This window comes from Meriones unguiculatus, chromosome 2 (genome assembly GCF_030254825.1).
Source record: "Meriones unguiculatus strain TT.TT164.6M chromosome 2, Bangor_MerUng_6.1, whole genome shotgun sequence".
NCBI lineage: Eukaryota > Metazoa > Chordata > Mammalia > Rodentia > Muridae > Meriones > Meriones unguiculatus.
This window is the reverse complement of record NC_083350.1, coordinates 93,880,318-93,898,691: the sequence shown is the minus strand read 5'-3', so window position 1 is coordinate 93,898,691 and position 18,374 is coordinate 93,880,318. Positions and strand designations below refer to the sequence as shown.

The following is an 18,374-nucleotide window of genomic DNA, read 5'->3' as shown; positions in this document are numbered from 1 at the left end:
GCAAGGTATCAAGAAATGTGAACAATTTGTAAAAATTGTTTCAATATATTGCCTTTGTATACATTATATAATTTCATTTATGGACAATTTATCACCTTTTTTTTAACTTAAAAATGTTTTTTTGGGGGAACTGGAGAGATGGCTCAGCTGTTAAAAGCACTGGCTGCTGCTCTTCTGGAGGGCTGGGGTTTAATTCCCAGCACCTACCCACATGGTGGCTCACAGCTGTTTATAACTCCAGTTCGAAGGGATCCAGTACCCTTTTGTTTGGGCACCATGTATTTTTGGTGCCTAGGCATACATGGAAACAAAGCTCATACGCATAAAAAGTGAAATAAACATTTTAAAATTATTATCATTATTAGTTTTTGTGCTGGAGAGGTGGCTTATTGGTTAAGAATATGTGTTGTTTTTGCAGCTTAGTTCCTTGCACACTTATCTGGGGCTCACAACTATGTGTAACTTCGTCTCTAGGGATCGGATGCCTCTGTACAAATATGTGCATACCTAAACACAGCCACAAACATGAACACATACATACACACAGGAGCTGGAGGGCTGGAAGAACAAAAAAAAAAATTGAGGGCTTCCAGAAGAAGCAGATTCCATTTTCTCATCCACAGGCTAAAGAGAAATGAATGGTTATGTTTGCTAGATAGACTGGCAGCTCAGAGAAATAGCCTCATGGACCTAGTGCTCACACCTCTGGGGATGTCCCTGCCTGGATGCTGCTGTCTGTGAGAAGCAGCTGGAGGTTAGGTATAGAGCGTTGGGAGATGCACCCAGCTTTCTGTCATGAGCAGCCACTGCTGAGGTGATGGTCTGTATGGAAACAGTGAGGAACTGGACAGGATGACTGCTGGACCTGACAGGAAGTCTGCCAGATAGGAAGGCTTGAAGAAGGGTGGTTGAAAGAGTCAGTGAATGTGTCAGGTTTTTCTTTTAGTTTTATCAAAGTTTGTATTTCTTATTGTGAGGATATTGTATTTGGTGTGTATAATAAACCAAGCTCTCTACCATTGTGTGGTAATCCTCTAGGGCCTACTGATTGAAGCGCCCAGATTCCAGCAAACATGATCTTTTCCCATCTGTTCTTGGTGTAGAGGTGGAATCAGCTTCCTCTGGCTAGCCCCTCCCCCCTCTCTCTTTTAAACCTTTCTAGCTTCTGTGTACCAATGAAATATCCCCTTTTAAAGAAAAACAAATGTTATTGATATATATTTACATATATAACTCCTGATGGAATGTATCTAGATAGTGTAAAAGGATGCTGCAATTCTGGATGGTGGTGGTCCACACCTTTAATCCCAGCACTTGGGCGACAGGCAGGTGGAGTTTGAGGCCAGTCTGGTCTGCAGCAGAGTGAGTTCCAGGACAGTCAGGGCTCCACAGAGAGAGAAAAAAAAAGTTACTACAGTAAAAACAAGTTAACATGCCTATTATGTCACATAGATACTTAGCTTATTGGCAAAAGTTTTGATGATATAAAGCTATGATAATATGTATATGGTACATAATTATATACATATGTCTAATATACATAGAGTATCCCTAGTATGAAATGCTACAAGACCTAAAATCTTTAAAATACTAATATAAAACACCAAAGGAAAAGTCTAAGCCCTAAGGTAAATAATTACCTATGGGCTATGTATAATTGAATTTTGTGTTTAGATTTTTTTCCTATTCCCTGGCTAAGATATCTCATTACCTATATGCACATATTCTTTAAGTGGCAAAAACTCTGAAATCTGAAGTATGTCTGCTCTGAAGCATTTTGATAAGTGATACCTTAGCTTATACAGGATAGCAATAACTTGATAACGGCTTTGTCTGATAGTCGTATGCTTACTGTAGCTGTTTTAGTTCACTTTTTAAGATTTATCTTTTCCTATTCTTTCAAGCTTCAGTGTTGTCACAGTTTGGTTGTGTTTTCTTAAAACCTCAGAGGTAGCCATTTACTGTATAACAGGGTTTGGAGCCATGGTGCTTACATGAGATGGCTTTGTTTAGTTGTGTTCTAGCCATGTTGATTGTCTTAATACTGGTGTTGGTAAACAGCTAAGTGAGCTAATGATGATGCTCAGGTGTGTGAGGGAAAGCAGAAAATGGGTGTATCTGGATTTTGCTTTTTTATGTCATCTGACAATCTTCTAATTGATTTATTCTACATCTGTTTTATGGGGGTCTTTTTTATATCTGCACTTATTTCTGCCTTTTTGCTATGCTTTCTATGTTTAGTTTTTCTGTTACCATTTAGCCTTTAGAAGTTTAATAACAAATGTAAGACAAGCTGTTTGAAATGAAAATCTGTTATTTAGCACATTGATGATGCCTGTATTTCAGTACTCCAAGCTCTGAGAGGGCTGAGTTAGGATTGTGAGCTCAAGGCTAGTCTGGCCTATGTAGCAAAGACCTGTATAAAACAAAAAACAAAAAAAAAAAAAAACGTATTTTTACTTTCAAAGACTTTAAATGCATTTAGGTCTCATTAATAGCTGTGTAAAAAGGTAACTGTCCATGTGATACACTGCTCATATACTGTGTTTAGTGAGGGTTGTGTGTGTGTTTGTGTGTGTGTGTGTTTATGTATTTATGTATGCGTGTGTTAGAAACTGCTCTTGGTGCTCAGGGAGACCAGAACATGAAAGCAATGAAAATTCTTGCTGAGAGCTTACAGTTTAGAATAGAGGTAGGTTTAATAAAGTTTTAAGGATTTTTAGATGCACATTTGGTTCAATAAGATTACAAGGTGAGAGCTTCTAAAAATAAATTGTCATAAGGTCTGAATTAATGATTATTGATAAACATCCTTGGGGTAAGTGATATTGCACTTGGTGTGTGCCAGGCTGCATATATGTATTTAAAGATAACAAATGAGCCAGGTGGTGGTCGTGGTGCAGCATGTGGGAGGCAGAAGCAGGTGGATTTCTATGAGTTCAAGATCAGCCTGGTCTATAGAGTGAGTTCCAGGACAGCCAGGGCTACATGAGACCCTGTTTTGAAAACAACAAAATAAGATAACAAATGAGGTGATTTTGAGCGACTTGTAGAGCTTGCTTTCTGTCTTTGTTACACTTCTAAACTGGAAGCCATTTTCATTCATTTAGATCTTTTTCATTTACATGCAAGGGATGAGTTGATCCTGCCATTTAGGAGCTGCATGAATAACTGAAACAGTAGACTTAGAGTGAAATAGTAGTGAAATGTAGGGGCAGCAGAGGTAGGAATTGATCTGGCATGCAGGAGCTGAGAGAAGTGATTGCTTGAGAGATTCTAAAGTCTGGCTGCTCAGTAACGAGAGATTTTTCTGGAATACTGTTTTGGTTGTGTTATAACATTCAGTCCAAACCTCCTGACATTTCAAAAGCAATCTTGTAATGTGTACTCACCTTGTCATTTCAGGAACTGTCCTGTTTTGTCACCAGATGCTATGAAGTGGTGATGAATGTGGTCCATCAGCTGGCTGCCCTGTATATCAGCAACAAGTAATGCACATTAGAATTATTTTGGCTTTTATAAAATAACAGGAAGGACTTTTTAGAGAAGTAATTACTTGAAATAGTTTTTAACTCATTTATTTACTCAGTATATATGCTTAGGATGTTTAGATACTACTGGAAGTCTGTATTGCTTTTTTAAATGTGTGTATTTATAGGCTAATGAGATGCAGTTTTCTCCAAATTCATTTCTGTCTATGTAAGAATGTTTGCAAAAAAATTTTAAAGAAGTTTTACTATAGAAAAAAATCTCATACAGAATTAGTCACACACAGTGGTTATTGTTGTTTTCTGCTGTGTATATTTTTGGTTCTCTTGTTCATAAAGTTATGTGACTTCTTTTTTTTTAATTTAATTTAATTTTTAAAATATTTTTATTTATTACAATTTATTCACTTTGTATCGCAGCTGTAGCCCCCTCCCTCATTCCCTCCTAATCCCACCTTCCCTCCCTCATCTCCTCCCATGCCTTTCTCCAAGTCCACTGATAGTGGAGGTCTTCCTCCCCTTCCATCTGACCCTAGCCTATCAGGTCTCATCAGGACTGGCTGTATTGTCTTCCTCTGTGGCCTGGTAAGGCTGCTCCCCACTTCAGGGGGAAGTGATGAAAAGAGCCAGCCACTGAGTTCATGTCAGAGGCAGTCCCTGTTCCCCTTACTAGGAAACCTACTTGGAGACTGAACTGTCATGGGCTACAGTGTGACTTTTTTTAAACTACACAGTCTCGGGTCTCGGGGCTTGAGCCAGTGTAGGCAATCTATACTGAAAAAAAAACAAGCAAACAACAACAACAAAAACCTCACACAAATTATAATGTTAATGATCTTCCATGATTCTAAAGAATCATTAAATTAAGAAAAACTGATCAAATTTTCATAGTGCCCTTGCTGTTCTTATCACCATAAATTACACCTAACATTTGATCAGTTCTTTGTATTAACTTTTCTATATCTACTGTACCACTGCTGAGGGGTATGCCTCACAGTGTTAATGAGAGCTGAGGCCCAGGGGTGGCGTAAACCACCATCTCACAGCAGCTTCAGTACTGTTGTTTGTGGTCACCAGTCCATTTGTTGGTGCTACTGTACCATGCTGTGTCACAGGCTTGGTAACTGGGTAGAGTACATTTATCACTTCATTCTCATTCATTTCTGATCAGTTTGGTGTTTTTGTGTGTTTTGGCTCTTCACCAAAGTGATCCTTATGGGAAGAGCAAATGAGAGGTAGCTCCACACTCTCACAGTACCAGGGGTGGGACCCTGACGATTGTCTCCCTCAGTCCTGCCACAGAAAGACAACATTAAAAATTGTTTTAGTTCAATTTTAAACGTGCTTCTGTATTCTGGAGTATTCAGTATATAGTTGAAATACAAGTACTATATTTATTGAGTAAAGTTGAAAAGGAAATAAAGTTAACTTTCTGTGGCTTTGTAGTGTGGTATAACCCTCGAACTTTGCATTGCTTCTCAGTAGGAATGAGAACTTAAGAACTAGTCTGACATGTTCTTAAGGGCTTTTTTCCAAGTTTCAGTTTTGATGGAGTAAAAAGATTATAGTTGTTAATTGAGAAATTCTAATAGTGCATCAATTTATGTTTAAAAAGCTAAGGTTATTCATTGACCACTTGTCAGGTCTTTAGCTCATGGAGTGCAGCACAGCAAGGGTAGCCCAGACTCAGTACTAGCTTGTGCCTATAACTTTAAGATAAATATATATTACAATTTAAAGAGCTTCTACCACTGTGTTTATTTCTTGAATTTAAAATAAACTGTGACCAAAAGGATTTTTTTTTTTTTTTAAAGCTTGGGTGTTATTTTATTATAGGATAGGACCCAAAATTATAGAGACAACTGGAGTTCATTTTCAGGTAAAAGTTAATTTTTCTGCTTTACTTCAGAATTTGTATTGATTAGGCAGTATAATAATTCTAGCATCCCCACCCCTGTTTTTGGGTTCCCTTTTTTTCTGTGTAGTTGATGGGGCATTATTCACTATGAGCTGGCTCTCATAGTTTTTCCTGGTAGCATTCCACTGCAGACTTTCTTTTTTCCATGAACAAATCTGCAGCATCACAGTTACAGACGAAATCTTAGGTAAAATATACTCACTTTAGGCTGGTAGTACCATTTAAGGATCTGACCTGTAGCTTAATACACCAGTTGATGCTTCCTTTTACTAATTTAATATTAACCCAAATGTGTTATGCTTTAAAAGTTCACATGATACTTCTTAACTAGTGACTAAATGATAATCATTAAAGGTCTTTTGACAGACTATGTATGAGCACTTGGGAGAACTGCTAACAGTTTTACTTACCTTGGATGAAATTATTGATAATCACATCACACTGAAAGACCATTGGACTATGTACAAAAGGTATGCCAACTGAAATATTCTTAATAGTTTCACTTTATATAGCTGATGTGCTAGTTAACTGAAATATAAATGGTTCACATTCTTTAAAAGACCTAGCGATCTGTGTTGAAAAGGAATTCATGTGAAGCACTTATTTTTATTTGCGTTTGTGTCTGTCTTCATGTGTGTCTGCACGTGGGTATGTGTACCTAAGAAGCCAGAAGAGGGAGTTGGATTTTCTGGAGCCAGAGTCACATGCTGTTGTAAACCACCTAGTGTGGGGGCTGGGAACCGGACTCAGGTCTCCTCTTTATGAACAGTCCAACCGTTAATCACTGACATATTTCTCTGGCCCTGTTATGTCCAGTATTTTCATGAAGACAATCAACTCCATTTTTAGATAGGTTTTTGTGAGAGTGATATATGGTTGTATTTGTAGAGTGGTTAAGATTTGTTTCTTTCTTTTTAATTGGGTTGTGTTCAAGTGAAAGATTTTGCATTACATTTTATTATATACCTTCGAACATTCTTTTAAATTTTTATTCGGTTTACAAATAGTCACTAAATGTTTGGTATATATAGGGCAGCAGGCAGCTGAAATTAAGGTGGTAATTGTTAGGATTGGTCCATTCACATTTTCTAGTGTGAACAGCTGAGTAAGAATAATAAATGAAAAATTTATTTTTTAAAATATTTCTAACTTTTGAGAATTTATTAGATACTTGTAAGATCTTTCTTTAACTCTCCTACAAGGTTGCTGAAATCTGTCCATCATAACCCTTCGAAATTTGGCATTCAGGAAGAAAAATTAAAGCCATTTGAAAAGTTGTTGCTGAAGTTGGAAGGGCAGTTACTGGATGGGATGATATTCCAGGTGAGCAAGCTGCACCAGGCGGAACACATGGTTCTTACAGGCTGGTGCATCTCAGAATTACACGGGGCGCTTTCTAGAATACTTTCCGTTTTTTTCTTTAGAAAATACTTTGGCTTTGGCTTAAAAAAATAAAAAGGTCAGTAATAGTATTAAAGTACAACTCAGTATTTAATAATGAAATGAAAAGTTATATAAAATGAGCGTTTTAAAATTAAACTATGCAAAAATATAAAATTCAGTCAGACATAGTGATACACCCTTGTAATCCCAGCAAATGGAAGGCTGTCCCAAGACATCGAGGCTAGCCTGGGGTACAAAGTGAATTCTAGGTCTCTTGGAGATACATAATAAGACCTCGTCTCAAAAGAAAATAAAGACAAAGCTCTAAGTTTTATAAAGTCTAAGACATAATCATTTGCATTAAACATTATGTGTGTTGGGGGCTGGAGAAATGGCTGTGTTTAAGGTCCTGAGTTCAATTCCCAGCATCTGTATGTCAGTTCAAGCATCTGCTGCTGTCTTGTGGTGTGCAGATGTGCCAACACCCACGCCAGTGTCGGCATAGTAGCATAAGCTACAGGGCGGGGGATACGCTTTTTCCGGAAATTCACTCCCTGGAAGGTCCCTGGTAGACTCATCCCACTTGGAAAAGAGACGTGTTCTGAGATTTCTACGTTTTTTCAGTTGTAGCTCTGGGGCTGGAATAGTGAAATTTTTGATCTTTCTCTGTGACTCTTGAAACAGCACAACTAACTTTATAAGGAAATTTATTATTAGTAGATTGTTAAAAGCTTTAATAAAAATAATAAGTTTAAAAAAGGTAATAAATTAGATTTAGTATTAATAGGCATTAAAAATAGTGAAAAAATAATAGGCTCCATCTTAAGAAATAATAGCATGAGAGGTGCAGCTGGCGGGAGTTTCCCCTCCCTTCAGTGCCTTGTTTCTAGGGAAGATCATAAATCTTTAGCAGGACATATGGGAGGATGGTTAACAAAGGTGTAGTTAGATTTTGATATAGAGAGAGATTTTGGCAGGCATCTGACTTAGCTCCTGACTTTCCTCTTCATTGGTTAGCAATAATGAAACTATATTTGAGGTTTCTTTTTTTTTTTTGTTTGCTCTGATCAAAAAGTTTTTAGGCCAAGATTACTTGTGGGCACTGCTTTATGTTTGACTGCATTTTGAGTTAAAATGTAAACTTTGTATTCTTGGTAAAAGTCTGAATGTTCTGGGAAGTATGCCAAGTTTAAGGTACCTTTTGTGAAATCATTATAAAAATACTAGCTTGATTTCAGTAAAGTTACAGCAGAGTCAAAACCATCAAGGTGTCTCTGTCTGTCAATTCTTTGCCGAAACCGTGTCTTCCTGTCCAAAGCCTTGTTCTCCCGAGGACACCGGGAGCCTGACTGGGCCGGTCCGTGGCACAGATGTACATGTAGACAGAGTACTCATATACATAAATTTCATAAACAAAATCTTTAAAAATCTGTGCATTACTAGCATCTAGACTTAGGTTTTTAAGATTACCTTTAAAAAGTCAGAAGGGCTGGTAGAACACTCACTTCTTTGGCGTGCCCAGAGTCCTGTATTCAATCACCAGAGCAAAACCCCACAGAAGCTTAGTTAATTCTCTCCCACCACTGAATGTGGTGCTTAGATGTTCACAAAGAGGGTCCCCTTCTAGACGGAAACGAATGACAGTCAGTTAAAATCCAGCGCTTCCTAGTTGCCACATTGACAGCACAGAAGCAGTCATTGCCTTGTCACAGAAAGACCTAATGGTCCTGATTGGGTACTGTCTTGCCAGAAACTCCCCTCTCTTCCACTGCCCTTTCCCCGTCCCTCCCCTTCCTCCCTCCCCACCACTCCACACTCCTCCACTGCCCTCCTGCCCCTACCCCATTCCACCCCACTTCACTCCTCTTCCTCTTCCGCTCACCCCCACTCTATTCCATTCTATTCTATCTGTTTCAATTACATTTAGTTTCACAATATCACAATTTTAACAGCTTGCCCTAGCTCTTGGGTTTTAAGATCAGTTTATGTCTTAGATATAAAAATTAGTAATCTCTTAGATCTAAAATGTAGTTATTTTTGCTCTTTTTTTTCCTGGGGACATTTCTGCGTATATACTTTGGTAGGAGCTGTGCATTGTGGCTTATGCTCACTCCCTCATAGTGGAAAGTTCAAGCAGGATTAGTATAAATTTGAGGACGGCTTGGAATACAGAGTGAGACCCTGCCCAAAAGGGGAGGATAAAAACAAACTAAAACAATTAAAAACTCCTAAAAGGTACTCTTTAGAAAAGATGTTACAGCTGCTGTGTTGGCATAAACATTTCATCCCAGGAAGACCAGCCTGGTCTACAGAGTGAGCGTCAGGACAGCCAGGTTACACAGGGAAACCTTGTCTCAGAAAACGAAAATAAAAATAAATAAATAAATAAATTTTTAAAAAAGCTGTTGCAGCTGGAGAGACAGTTTGGCAGTTAAGAGTCCTGGCTTGAAGAGGACCTAGGTTTGATTGCTAGTACCTACATGATGACTCACAACCATCAGCATCTTCAGTTCTAAGATACCTGACACACTCTTCTGGCCTCCATAGGTATCACGTGTGTGCGGTGCAGAGACATGCATGTAGGGAGAACACTCAGACATAAATTTGTAAAATGTTGGGAGTGGTGGAACACACTGACTCCCAGCACTTACAAGGCAGAGGCGGGCAGATCTCTGAGGTTGAGGCCAGTGGCCTGCAGAATGGGTTCTCAAAACAAGAAACAAACAAAGGAAAAACAAAAAGAAGAATAAAGATACAATGCTTTCCAGTGCTTCAGCAGTCATTCCTTCCATTCATCTCTGAGCTTTACTTCCTGTCTCTTCTTTGGGGTTTGAGTGCACTATAACTGGCACTCAAGTACGCACAGATTTCCATCAAAGAATGAGACCCAGCACAGAGGCGTTTCACCTTACCTAGGTGTTTGATAGCTCGTTACTGAGGCTGAATTTCTCTTCAAATGTTTCCTGTGTAGGCCTGTATTGAACAGCAGTTTGATTCTCTCAATGGAGGAATATCTGTGTCAAAAAATAGCACTTTTGCAGAAGAATTTGCACATAGCATTCGCTCAATTTTTGCAAACGTGGAAGCCAAACTAGGTAATGTAAATTTTATGCTTGAGGTTTTTTTTATCAAGTTTACATTTCTGTAAAAATACGATTCAACTATTAATTTGTTTTGTTTTATGTTGTTTCTTTTTAAGGTGAACCTTCTGAAATTGACCAGAGAGACAAATATGTTGGAATTTGTGGGCTTTTTGTACTGCACTTTCAGATTTTTCGAACTGTTGATAAAAAGCTTTATAAGTCTTTATTAGACATTTGTAAGAAGGTAAGAGCTTGAAGCTTATTTTTTATGTCAATTTTGATAAAGCTAGATATTTAAAAGCACTAACATAAAAAAGTTAATTTAAAAAAAAGAACAAGTTACCTTTTATGAAATCTAACTGTGTAAAAAGGGCTGGAGAGATGGTGTTATGGATGAGTGCCTGCTGTACATTGTGGGGACTGAAGTTGAGCTTTTCAGAACTCATGTAAATGTCCAGTGAGCACAGCAGCCTGTCCGTAATTCCAGCAGTGAAAGGTGGAGAGGCTGTCTTCTGAGCTGGTGATGCTAACCAGCATGTGTCAGAGAATTCTGGATGAATAACTATCAACCATGGGCTTCAGTACACATGTGTACCTGCACATACGAAAAGGGACATACGTGCACACCACACATACGCATGCAAAAATAAAAAGCAACAGTAGTGTTTTAAAGTGCAAACATTCTTTTCTTTAATTTAATTTAATTTTATTAATTACACTTTATTCACTTTGTAACCCTCCCATAAGCCCCTCCCTCCTCCCCTCCCGGTCCCACCCTCCCTCCCCCCTTCACGCATGCCCCTCCCAGAAGGAAGTGCAGACATTCTTGAAATGAGCAGTGAAGTAAATGGGAATAACTGCATTGCATTTGAACGCATGTTTGGTGGGTGTTGTACTTTGTGTGTGTGTGAACATTAACTGTGTTTGCTTTATTTCTGAGACAAGGTCTGGCTATGTAGCTCAGGCTGGCCTAGTCTCAGCCATCTTTCTGTCTTAGCCTCCAGATGCTGACATTGCAAGAGTGTACCCCACACCTGGTCACAATAGCATCCTGTTAGTACTCTTAACATGACATTGCCTCCCTCTTCCTTTTGCTTTTCCTCTTCCCCCTCATTCTTACTAGTAAAGTAGAAAAAGATTTAAAGTGTTATTTTCATCTTTACTGTTTTCATAATATGACACCCAATTTCAGAACTGAAGCTTAACTTGTGTGTAGTACTACCAAATAATAACAGACCTTGAGGCCTTAGCTATCTTAAAGGTTGTTTTCCTTCTAGTATTTTATTAATATGTTCTGGCAATAAAGTCTTAAAGGGTTGAATTTTATTTTTTCTATATATTATTAGCTATTGTGAAATCTGTGTGTGTATATTGTATGTGTTAATATTTAGGCAGAATAAAGTTGCTGTGCTCACCACCAACTGTAGCAATGCTTTCATCCTTTCTACAATATTATATTACATTATATTATATTATATTATATTATATTATATTATTATCTTGTAATATGGAGAGATTGTGGTGGTTGCTTTTCTTGAACTCTTCCCTGTGTATTGTAGCACCATTCAGCACATTATCCTTGGGCCTGCATTCTATGATTTTTCTCTTCCCTTCCCGCCAGGTGCCAGCTATCACTTTAACTGCTAATATTATTTGGTTTCCTGATAATTTTCTGATTCGTAAAATGCCAGCAGCTGCCAAACTTCTAGACAGAAAAGGTCTTCAAGCCATTAAAATACACAGGGACACCTTCCTACAGCAGAAAGCCCAGTCACTTACCAAGTAAGTTTTATAAAACAACTGTAAAGAAATGTTGAGATATTTTATATTGAAAGTACTCAGGTCACATGATGAGGTGTTTGTGCTGTCAGACAGTGGACAGTCTCCAGATTGATTCTTTTTACTCTTTATTTATTTAGTGTGTGTGTGTGTGTGTATGTGTGTGTGTGCGTGTGTGAGCCATCTTGTGGGGTTGGCGCTCTCCTTTTACCATGTGTGTGCTTGGGTCCAGAGGTGGTCCTCAGGCTTGTGTGGCAAGTGTCTCTACTGAGTGTCTCTCCACCCCCAGGTTGATTTTTCAAGAACTTCTTTTTTTCTTAAAATAAAAAATTATTTGTATTGTGTTTGTTGTTTGGGTGTGTGTGTTGTTTAAATATGTTGCATGTATATGAGCGTGTGTGCTCTTCAATTATTTGGGTCCCTGATCAATTTAAGACTTGTCAGGTTTGGTGGCAGGTGCCTTTACCTATTCAGCCATCTTCCCGGCTAGAAATATGCTTTTTTTTTTTTTTCTTTCTCTTTTTTCCTGAGAGAAGGTTTCTCTGTGTAGCCTGGGCTATCTTGAAACTCACTCTAGACCTGGGTAGCCTAGAGTTCATAGAGATCTGTTTGCCTTTCCATCTTAAGTGCTGGAGATTAAAGGCATGTACCACCTGGCATAGAGCTATTTTATAATTTATGTTTTAGGTCTAAACTTTCTTCTGTCTAATATTTATGAACGTTAATGTATGCAGATAGCAAAAGTCCAAAAAGCTAAAACATGTAATTTTCTCTAGCCCATTTTTTTCCCCTGCAACTTAGTTTTGCTTCCAAAAAGACAACTCCCCCCCCCGAGATTTGTCTTTTTATTTACTTATTTAGTGATACTGAGTATTGAACCCGGGACTTTGTGCAGTACTAGGCAGTTCAGCTCTCACCAAGCTGTATTTTGTCCTTTTATTTGTTTATTTTTAATCTTTTACTATGTACCTTTTCAATAGTATATAAAACAGAAAATTATACAAAGCCCCAATGTTAACCATTGCTCAGTTTTAGTGATTAACTCACTATTCATTCTAATTTGCCTATACTGCTGACATGTTAACCTGGATGTAGTTTAATTGGAACACTGCAGGATTCGGTCATTGCCTTGTGCTGGTCATTCATCTTACCACCTTCAGTCAATGGAGTACTGGATAAAATTGGGCCTCTGCTGAACACAGGAGAAGATATTTTTCTGGTGTATTAGGGAGCTTTTAAGCTATCTTAGGACTTTTGTGTCCTGTGGCTAAATATGGGTCAGTGGACAAAGCTTGCTGATTAATGCAGGTATACTCTGGGCAGAGCTACCAGTAGTGGTGTGCCTAAAACAGAATTGGGAAGACAAAGGTTACTTTTAGATTAAAGGAGTGGATTTAAGCAGAGAGGCCAATACCACGTTTTAATAGCATTATGTTAAAAAAAAAGTTGTTATTTTAATTCATGGACATTTACTACTATTTTACGGTGATGGAGTTGTTTAAAATGCTAGTACATGCTTGGATTGTATAACAAGTAGTGCCCAGGTTACAGACATCTCCACCAAGGGAATTGGTACTTGCAGAATTTCATTGAATTCTGCTTTTTTCCATTCAAGACAGAATCTTGCTGCCTGGGTTGGTATTTTCTATGAAGCTCAGGCTGGTCTCAAATTCTGGCACTCTCTTGCCTCAGCCTCCTAAGCATTAGGACTATTACAGGTGTGTGTCTTTGTGTCTAATGCATTGAACACTTTTGTTAAAATTTAATTAATTCAGTTTACATCTCGGTCATAGGCCCCTCCCTCTTCCTCTCCTAGTCTCACCCTCCTCCCCGCATCTTCTTTCCCCTATTCCTTAGGGGAGTCCCTTACCTAGATACCCCAGCTCATCCATTCACATGAGGCCTGAGTTCATCTTTCTACCCTGTGGCCTGGTAAGGGTAGTTCCATCAGGGGGAAGTGAGCAAAAAGCAGGCAATATAGTGTCAGAGATATCCCCCACTTCCCTAACTGGTGGGCCCACATGAAGCCTAACATGTCCATCAGGCTTATCTTCTTGGGGTCTGTGTATTGTAGTGGGTCTGTCCTGTACTATATGACTAAAATCCACAAGTGAGTATATATACCATGTGTGTCTTTCTGGGTCTCTGTTACCTCACTCAGGATGATCTTTTTTAGTTCCATCCATTTGCCTGAAAATTTCATGATTTTCTTGTTTTTAATGGCTGACTAGTATTTCATTATGTAAATGGACATTTTCTTTATCCATTCTTCAGTTGAGGGACATCTAGGTTGTTTCCAGTTACTGGCTCTTAAGAATAAAGCTGCTATGCACACGGTTGAGCATATGTCCTTGTTGTATGGTAGAACATCTTTCTGGTGCATGCCCAGGAGTGGTATAGCTGGGTCTTGAGGTATGGCTATTCCCAGTTTCTGAGAAAGTGCCAGATTGATTTCCAGAGAGGTTGTACAAGTTTGCACTCCCCCCAGTAATGGAAGAGTGTTCCCTTTCTCCACATCCTTGCCAGCATGTGTTGTCACTTGAGTTTTTGATCTTAGCCATTGAGTTCTTATTTAGCAGATTATAGCTGGTTACCTGGGTGCTTGGAACGGTATGTACGTGTGTGTGTGTGTGTCTGTCTGTCTGTTGTGTGTATATGTTGCTAGAGATGGAACCCAGGAGATGCCACCTTGTAAGAAGGCCACAAACTGTAGTGTCTTGAGATAGCTGGGTGATGATATTAGAGGACTGGGAAGCATGCCTTCTCTTCTGAAGCCATAAGGAGCCTTCAGTCTTTGGAGAAATCTGAAGAAAAATGTGGTGTGTCTCTGAATGTATAAGACGCATTCAGATTCAGGAGGGAGTGGATTTGATGGCTCTGGCTCTTGAAGGCTAAACTAGACTTGGAAGGGGAAGATGACAGGTAATAACCATAGTTGCCGGCAGGGTGGACCTTTTCACTTTGCTGCAGGCATTATGCAAAAGACTGTGAGAACATGGTCCTGCCCCATATTCAAATGTAAGAAATAATAAACATAAGTAAGTTTTATGGAGTGTTTACTGTGAGCTAGGAATTTTCAGAAACTTGGCCTGTCTCATTATAAGAAACAATAAATAATAAAACCTTGTGAAGCAGATACTCCTGGCTACTGCCATTTTCTGTGGAAAGTGGAATGCAGAAATTAAACTTGCTGAAGTGGTATTTATTTATTTTTTTATAAATATGTATTTATATATGTTTCTCTGTATAGCCTTGGCTGTCCTGGAGCTCACTATGCAGATCAGGCTGGCCTCCAACTCACACAGATCCATCTGCTTCAGTCTACTGGAATTAGAGGAGTGTATCACCACTGCCCCCCTTTTTGCTGCAGGGCTAACAGCAGATGGCAGAACCAGGCAGTGCAGCTCTGTGTCATGTGTCCTGTGCTTCTCTCAGCTGCTGACAGTGACTTCAGCTGAGGGAGTTAGGCTTAGACAGACGAGCTTGGTGAGCTCACACACCACTGCTGTGCCCTGTGGCTCTGTGGACAGTGTCGCTGGCTGTGAGTGCAGGAGGCCTTTGGAAGGAAGTTGTAGTTGGTGGAGAGTGAACGTTTTCTTTTCTGTGACCCCCTAATGGACAGACATTTTAGCCCTAAGCTTCTTTATTTTATTTATTTATTTATTTTTGAGATGTAGTCCTGGCTGTCCTGAAATTTATTATGTAGACCAGGCTGGCCTTGAGCTCCTGTTTCCCTAGTGCTGGAATTAAAGGAGTGTGCCATCACTCTAGCTACTGCTCTAAGCTTTTAGGTTTTAGACACTTTCCTATAAAAATCTGTATAGAGATCCCTGATCTGGAAGGATGGCAGGTGTTTTTTCTGTTTGTTTATTTTTTGTTTTCCCCCAGTTTCCTTGCAGTTGTGTCAAAGAAACCTAAAATTCACTCTACTCTGGTGAAACGTGGAGATGTGATCCTGTTACTTGGTAGAGAGCTGTGAGGTGACAGCTGTCATGAGCAGTTCCGTTGCTAGGAGTGGAAAGGGAGCTGGGGCACAGTGCTCTGCTTCCTCCTGTCAGTGCCCCTAACAGCTCAGTCCAGAGTTGGTGCAAGGCTGCATGTTACTATTGGGGCTCTGCTCTGGTGCTGGGAAAGAACTACCTTTATGGGTTAGAGGTCTGAGCCTGTGGGACACAGTCAGGTTGATATGTAGGTAGTGACATTGCCTTTTACGGGGACAGGGGCTGATTTTTTCCTTAGTATTTTTTCCTTAGTATTTCCCCCATTTACACTTTAAAATGGAGCTAACAAGTTGATAATTGAAATAACTCCCCATCCCCATCCAGCAACAAAATAAGTTAAAGCCTGAAGCAGTTTCAGTTTTTCATCGTTGAGAGACAAGGATGATCTGCTCTCTGGCTGCATGACTTAAAGCAGAACTGATAGGAATCTCTGCTTCATCCGCAGAGCCGGACCCAAAGCCGACTGAGGCTTTCTATGATGTACTACCATGGCAGAATCGTTCTTTCCCTGCCTCAGTGTCCTGAGTGCTGGGGATTACATGTGACATGCCTGCCAAACAGTTACGTCCCTGTCTCAATTCTCCCTTCCTCCTGGCCTGTCTTGCTGTCTTTTGTTCGCTGCTGGGGTTTGTCCTGAATAGTAGAAGAGTCAGCATGTGCTGTTGGTTTAGTCTCTGTGATGGGAAGGCTTCCTAGGTTTGGTTTTAATCTTGGCTCCACAGTTGTCTGATATGGGCATGGCATTTCATGTGGCAATTTTATTTTCTGTAAAATGGAGAGCATAGTCCCTACAGCTAGGTTTTAGGGAGGGAAAGAGGGGGAGAGACACACAGGGCTGTGGTGGGGGGGGGGGGGACAGAGTATGGTAGGGGCTAGCCACTGAATCGAAAGGTTCTTTAGGCAAGAGAATCATTAACACGCAGACAGCACTGCATGGGCCTGAGGTGTAAGAAGCTTCAGTCCTATCAGACTAAGCAGGATGTCCACTTTTAAAAATTTCCAAGGGAAGAGGAGGTATTAAGTTGTGAGGAAGTAGACTTAGTTAATACATGACTTGTGCTGTGTGACTGAGGCAGGGGAGTGGGGCACATGTAACTTGGGTACATGGCAGGGTCACACTTTATCTGGGTAGGGAATGGGGCTTAGTGTAACCCACATGAATGATGGCGGTAAGGATGTGTTCAGCCCTCGGGACAGGCATGGGGTGGGTGTATTTTAACCTGCTTGAAGTCCTCCTATGAGGACCTGAGTTTCCTAACTACTGCAGAAGGTTAATGGGGGATTTGAATGAGCTTAAGCAATTTGTATCAAGCTTAAAACAGTGATTGGCATATTGTGAGCATTCAAATTAACTTTTAAATTCAGATTCCGGCTACTTCTCTTGTTTTTTTTTTTTTTTTATGATTAAAAAAATTTTTTTTTATATGTACCTGGCTACATATCCCGTAAATGTGTAGGCACCCACAGAGGCCAGAAGAGGGCATCTGATAGCCTGGAGCTGGTGTTGTGGCTCCAGACCTGTGGATGCTGAGAACTGGGTTCTTTGCAAGAGCAGGAAGTGCTCTTAATGAGCCTCTCGCCAGCCTCTGCTGTCTGCTCTTACTGTTGTTGAGGCTGTCCTCTTTCTCCTGCATTGTTATAGTTGTTCCGTATCTGTCATCCTTGTGCTGGCTTATTTTTAACAAATCAGCCAAAGTGATAGTGATCCTCTTAAAACCAGCTAGCGCGAGGGACCCTCATCTCCAACGCGTCCCTTAGACACTTGAAGTGCGTGCTTTCCATAAGGCCTTCCCCGGTCTCTTCTACTCTCTCACTCTCCCTCTACCCTTATCTGCCTTTCTGCTCTCACCGCTCCTCTTTGTGCTCTAGCCATACTAGGTTTTTTGTTACCACCTAAATAAGCTGGAATCTTTTCCCATAAGGAGTGTTACTCACACTCCTCAAAATCTCTCCTCTTACATGTTTGCATATCTTATTTATTAATCTTGTTCAAGTCATGGACCAAAATCACCCACACTACACAAAAAGCATATTATCATCAGACATTTAAAAAGTGTTTTGACTTTAATTATTGATTTATTATACAACTTCCTTTCTAGAATACAAGCTTCATGGAGCCAGGGGTTTCATCTGTTATGTTCTCAGCTAGAATTCGTGCCCAGCCTGAATAGGCACTCAGTAAATATTTATAGGTTAAGTAAGTTATATGTACATACAGGATTTCTTTTGAAGGCCAGAAACTTAACAGTTACTTCTAGAAGGAAAGTTTTACGCTTGTCAGTATGAAGACAAGGAAATATAGTTTTGTTCTGAGTAACTCAGTGTCTTTCTTTCTAGAGATGTACAGTCTTACTACGTCTTTGTGAGCTCATGGATGATGAAGATGGAATCTCTGTTATCTAAAGAACAGAGGATGGATAAATTTGCTGAAGACCTCACCAACAGATGTAATGTTTTCATACAGGTACTTGTATTTCCTGCTTAGAAGATTTTGGGTGCAATTTCTTGGTGAATTTAATTTATAAAAGTTACTCTTGGACACAACTGTGAAAGGGAGTGGTCGCCTTTACGTTTAAAACCATTTGAGGATCTGGAGAGACAGTTCAGTGGGTGAGAGCACTTCCTGCTCTAGTAGACAACTGGTAGCTTATAAACTACCAGTAACTTCAGCTCCAGGGGATCCAATGCCTCTAGCTCTTTGGGCAGCTGCATTTATGTTTAC

General features: G+C 39.7%; 1 protein-coding gene across 2 annotated transcripts in view; it reads left to right on the top strand.

Annotated features, from left to right (window-relative positions):
- Positions 1 to 18,374, top strand: part of Washc4 (WASH complex subunit 4) — a 64,325-nt gene that overhangs the window by 7,650 nt on the left and 38,301 nt on the right. Inside the window, exons 7-14 of one of the 2 annotated variants that reach the window (XM_021640924.2) lie at positions 3,406 to 3,488; positions 5,325 to 5,367; positions 5,773 to 5,876; positions 6,609 to 6,729; positions 9,761 to 9,884; positions 9,989 to 10,116; positions 11,494 to 11,654; positions 17,990 to 18,116. In XM_021640924.2, coding sequence (XP_021496599.2) covers positions 3,406 to 3,488; positions 5,325 to 5,367; positions 5,773 to 5,876; positions 6,609 to 6,729; positions 9,761 to 9,884; positions 9,989 to 10,116; positions 11,494 to 11,654; positions 17,990 to 18,116 — 891 coding nt within the window. Of the gene's footprint in view, positions 1 to 3,405; positions 3,489 to 5,324; positions 5,368 to 5,760; positions 5,877 to 6,608; positions 6,730 to 9,760; positions 9,885 to 9,988; positions 10,117 to 11,493; positions 11,655 to 17,989; positions 18,117 to 18,374 lie in introns of those variants that run through there. The other variant, XM_021640926.2, reaches the window with a different exon arrangement.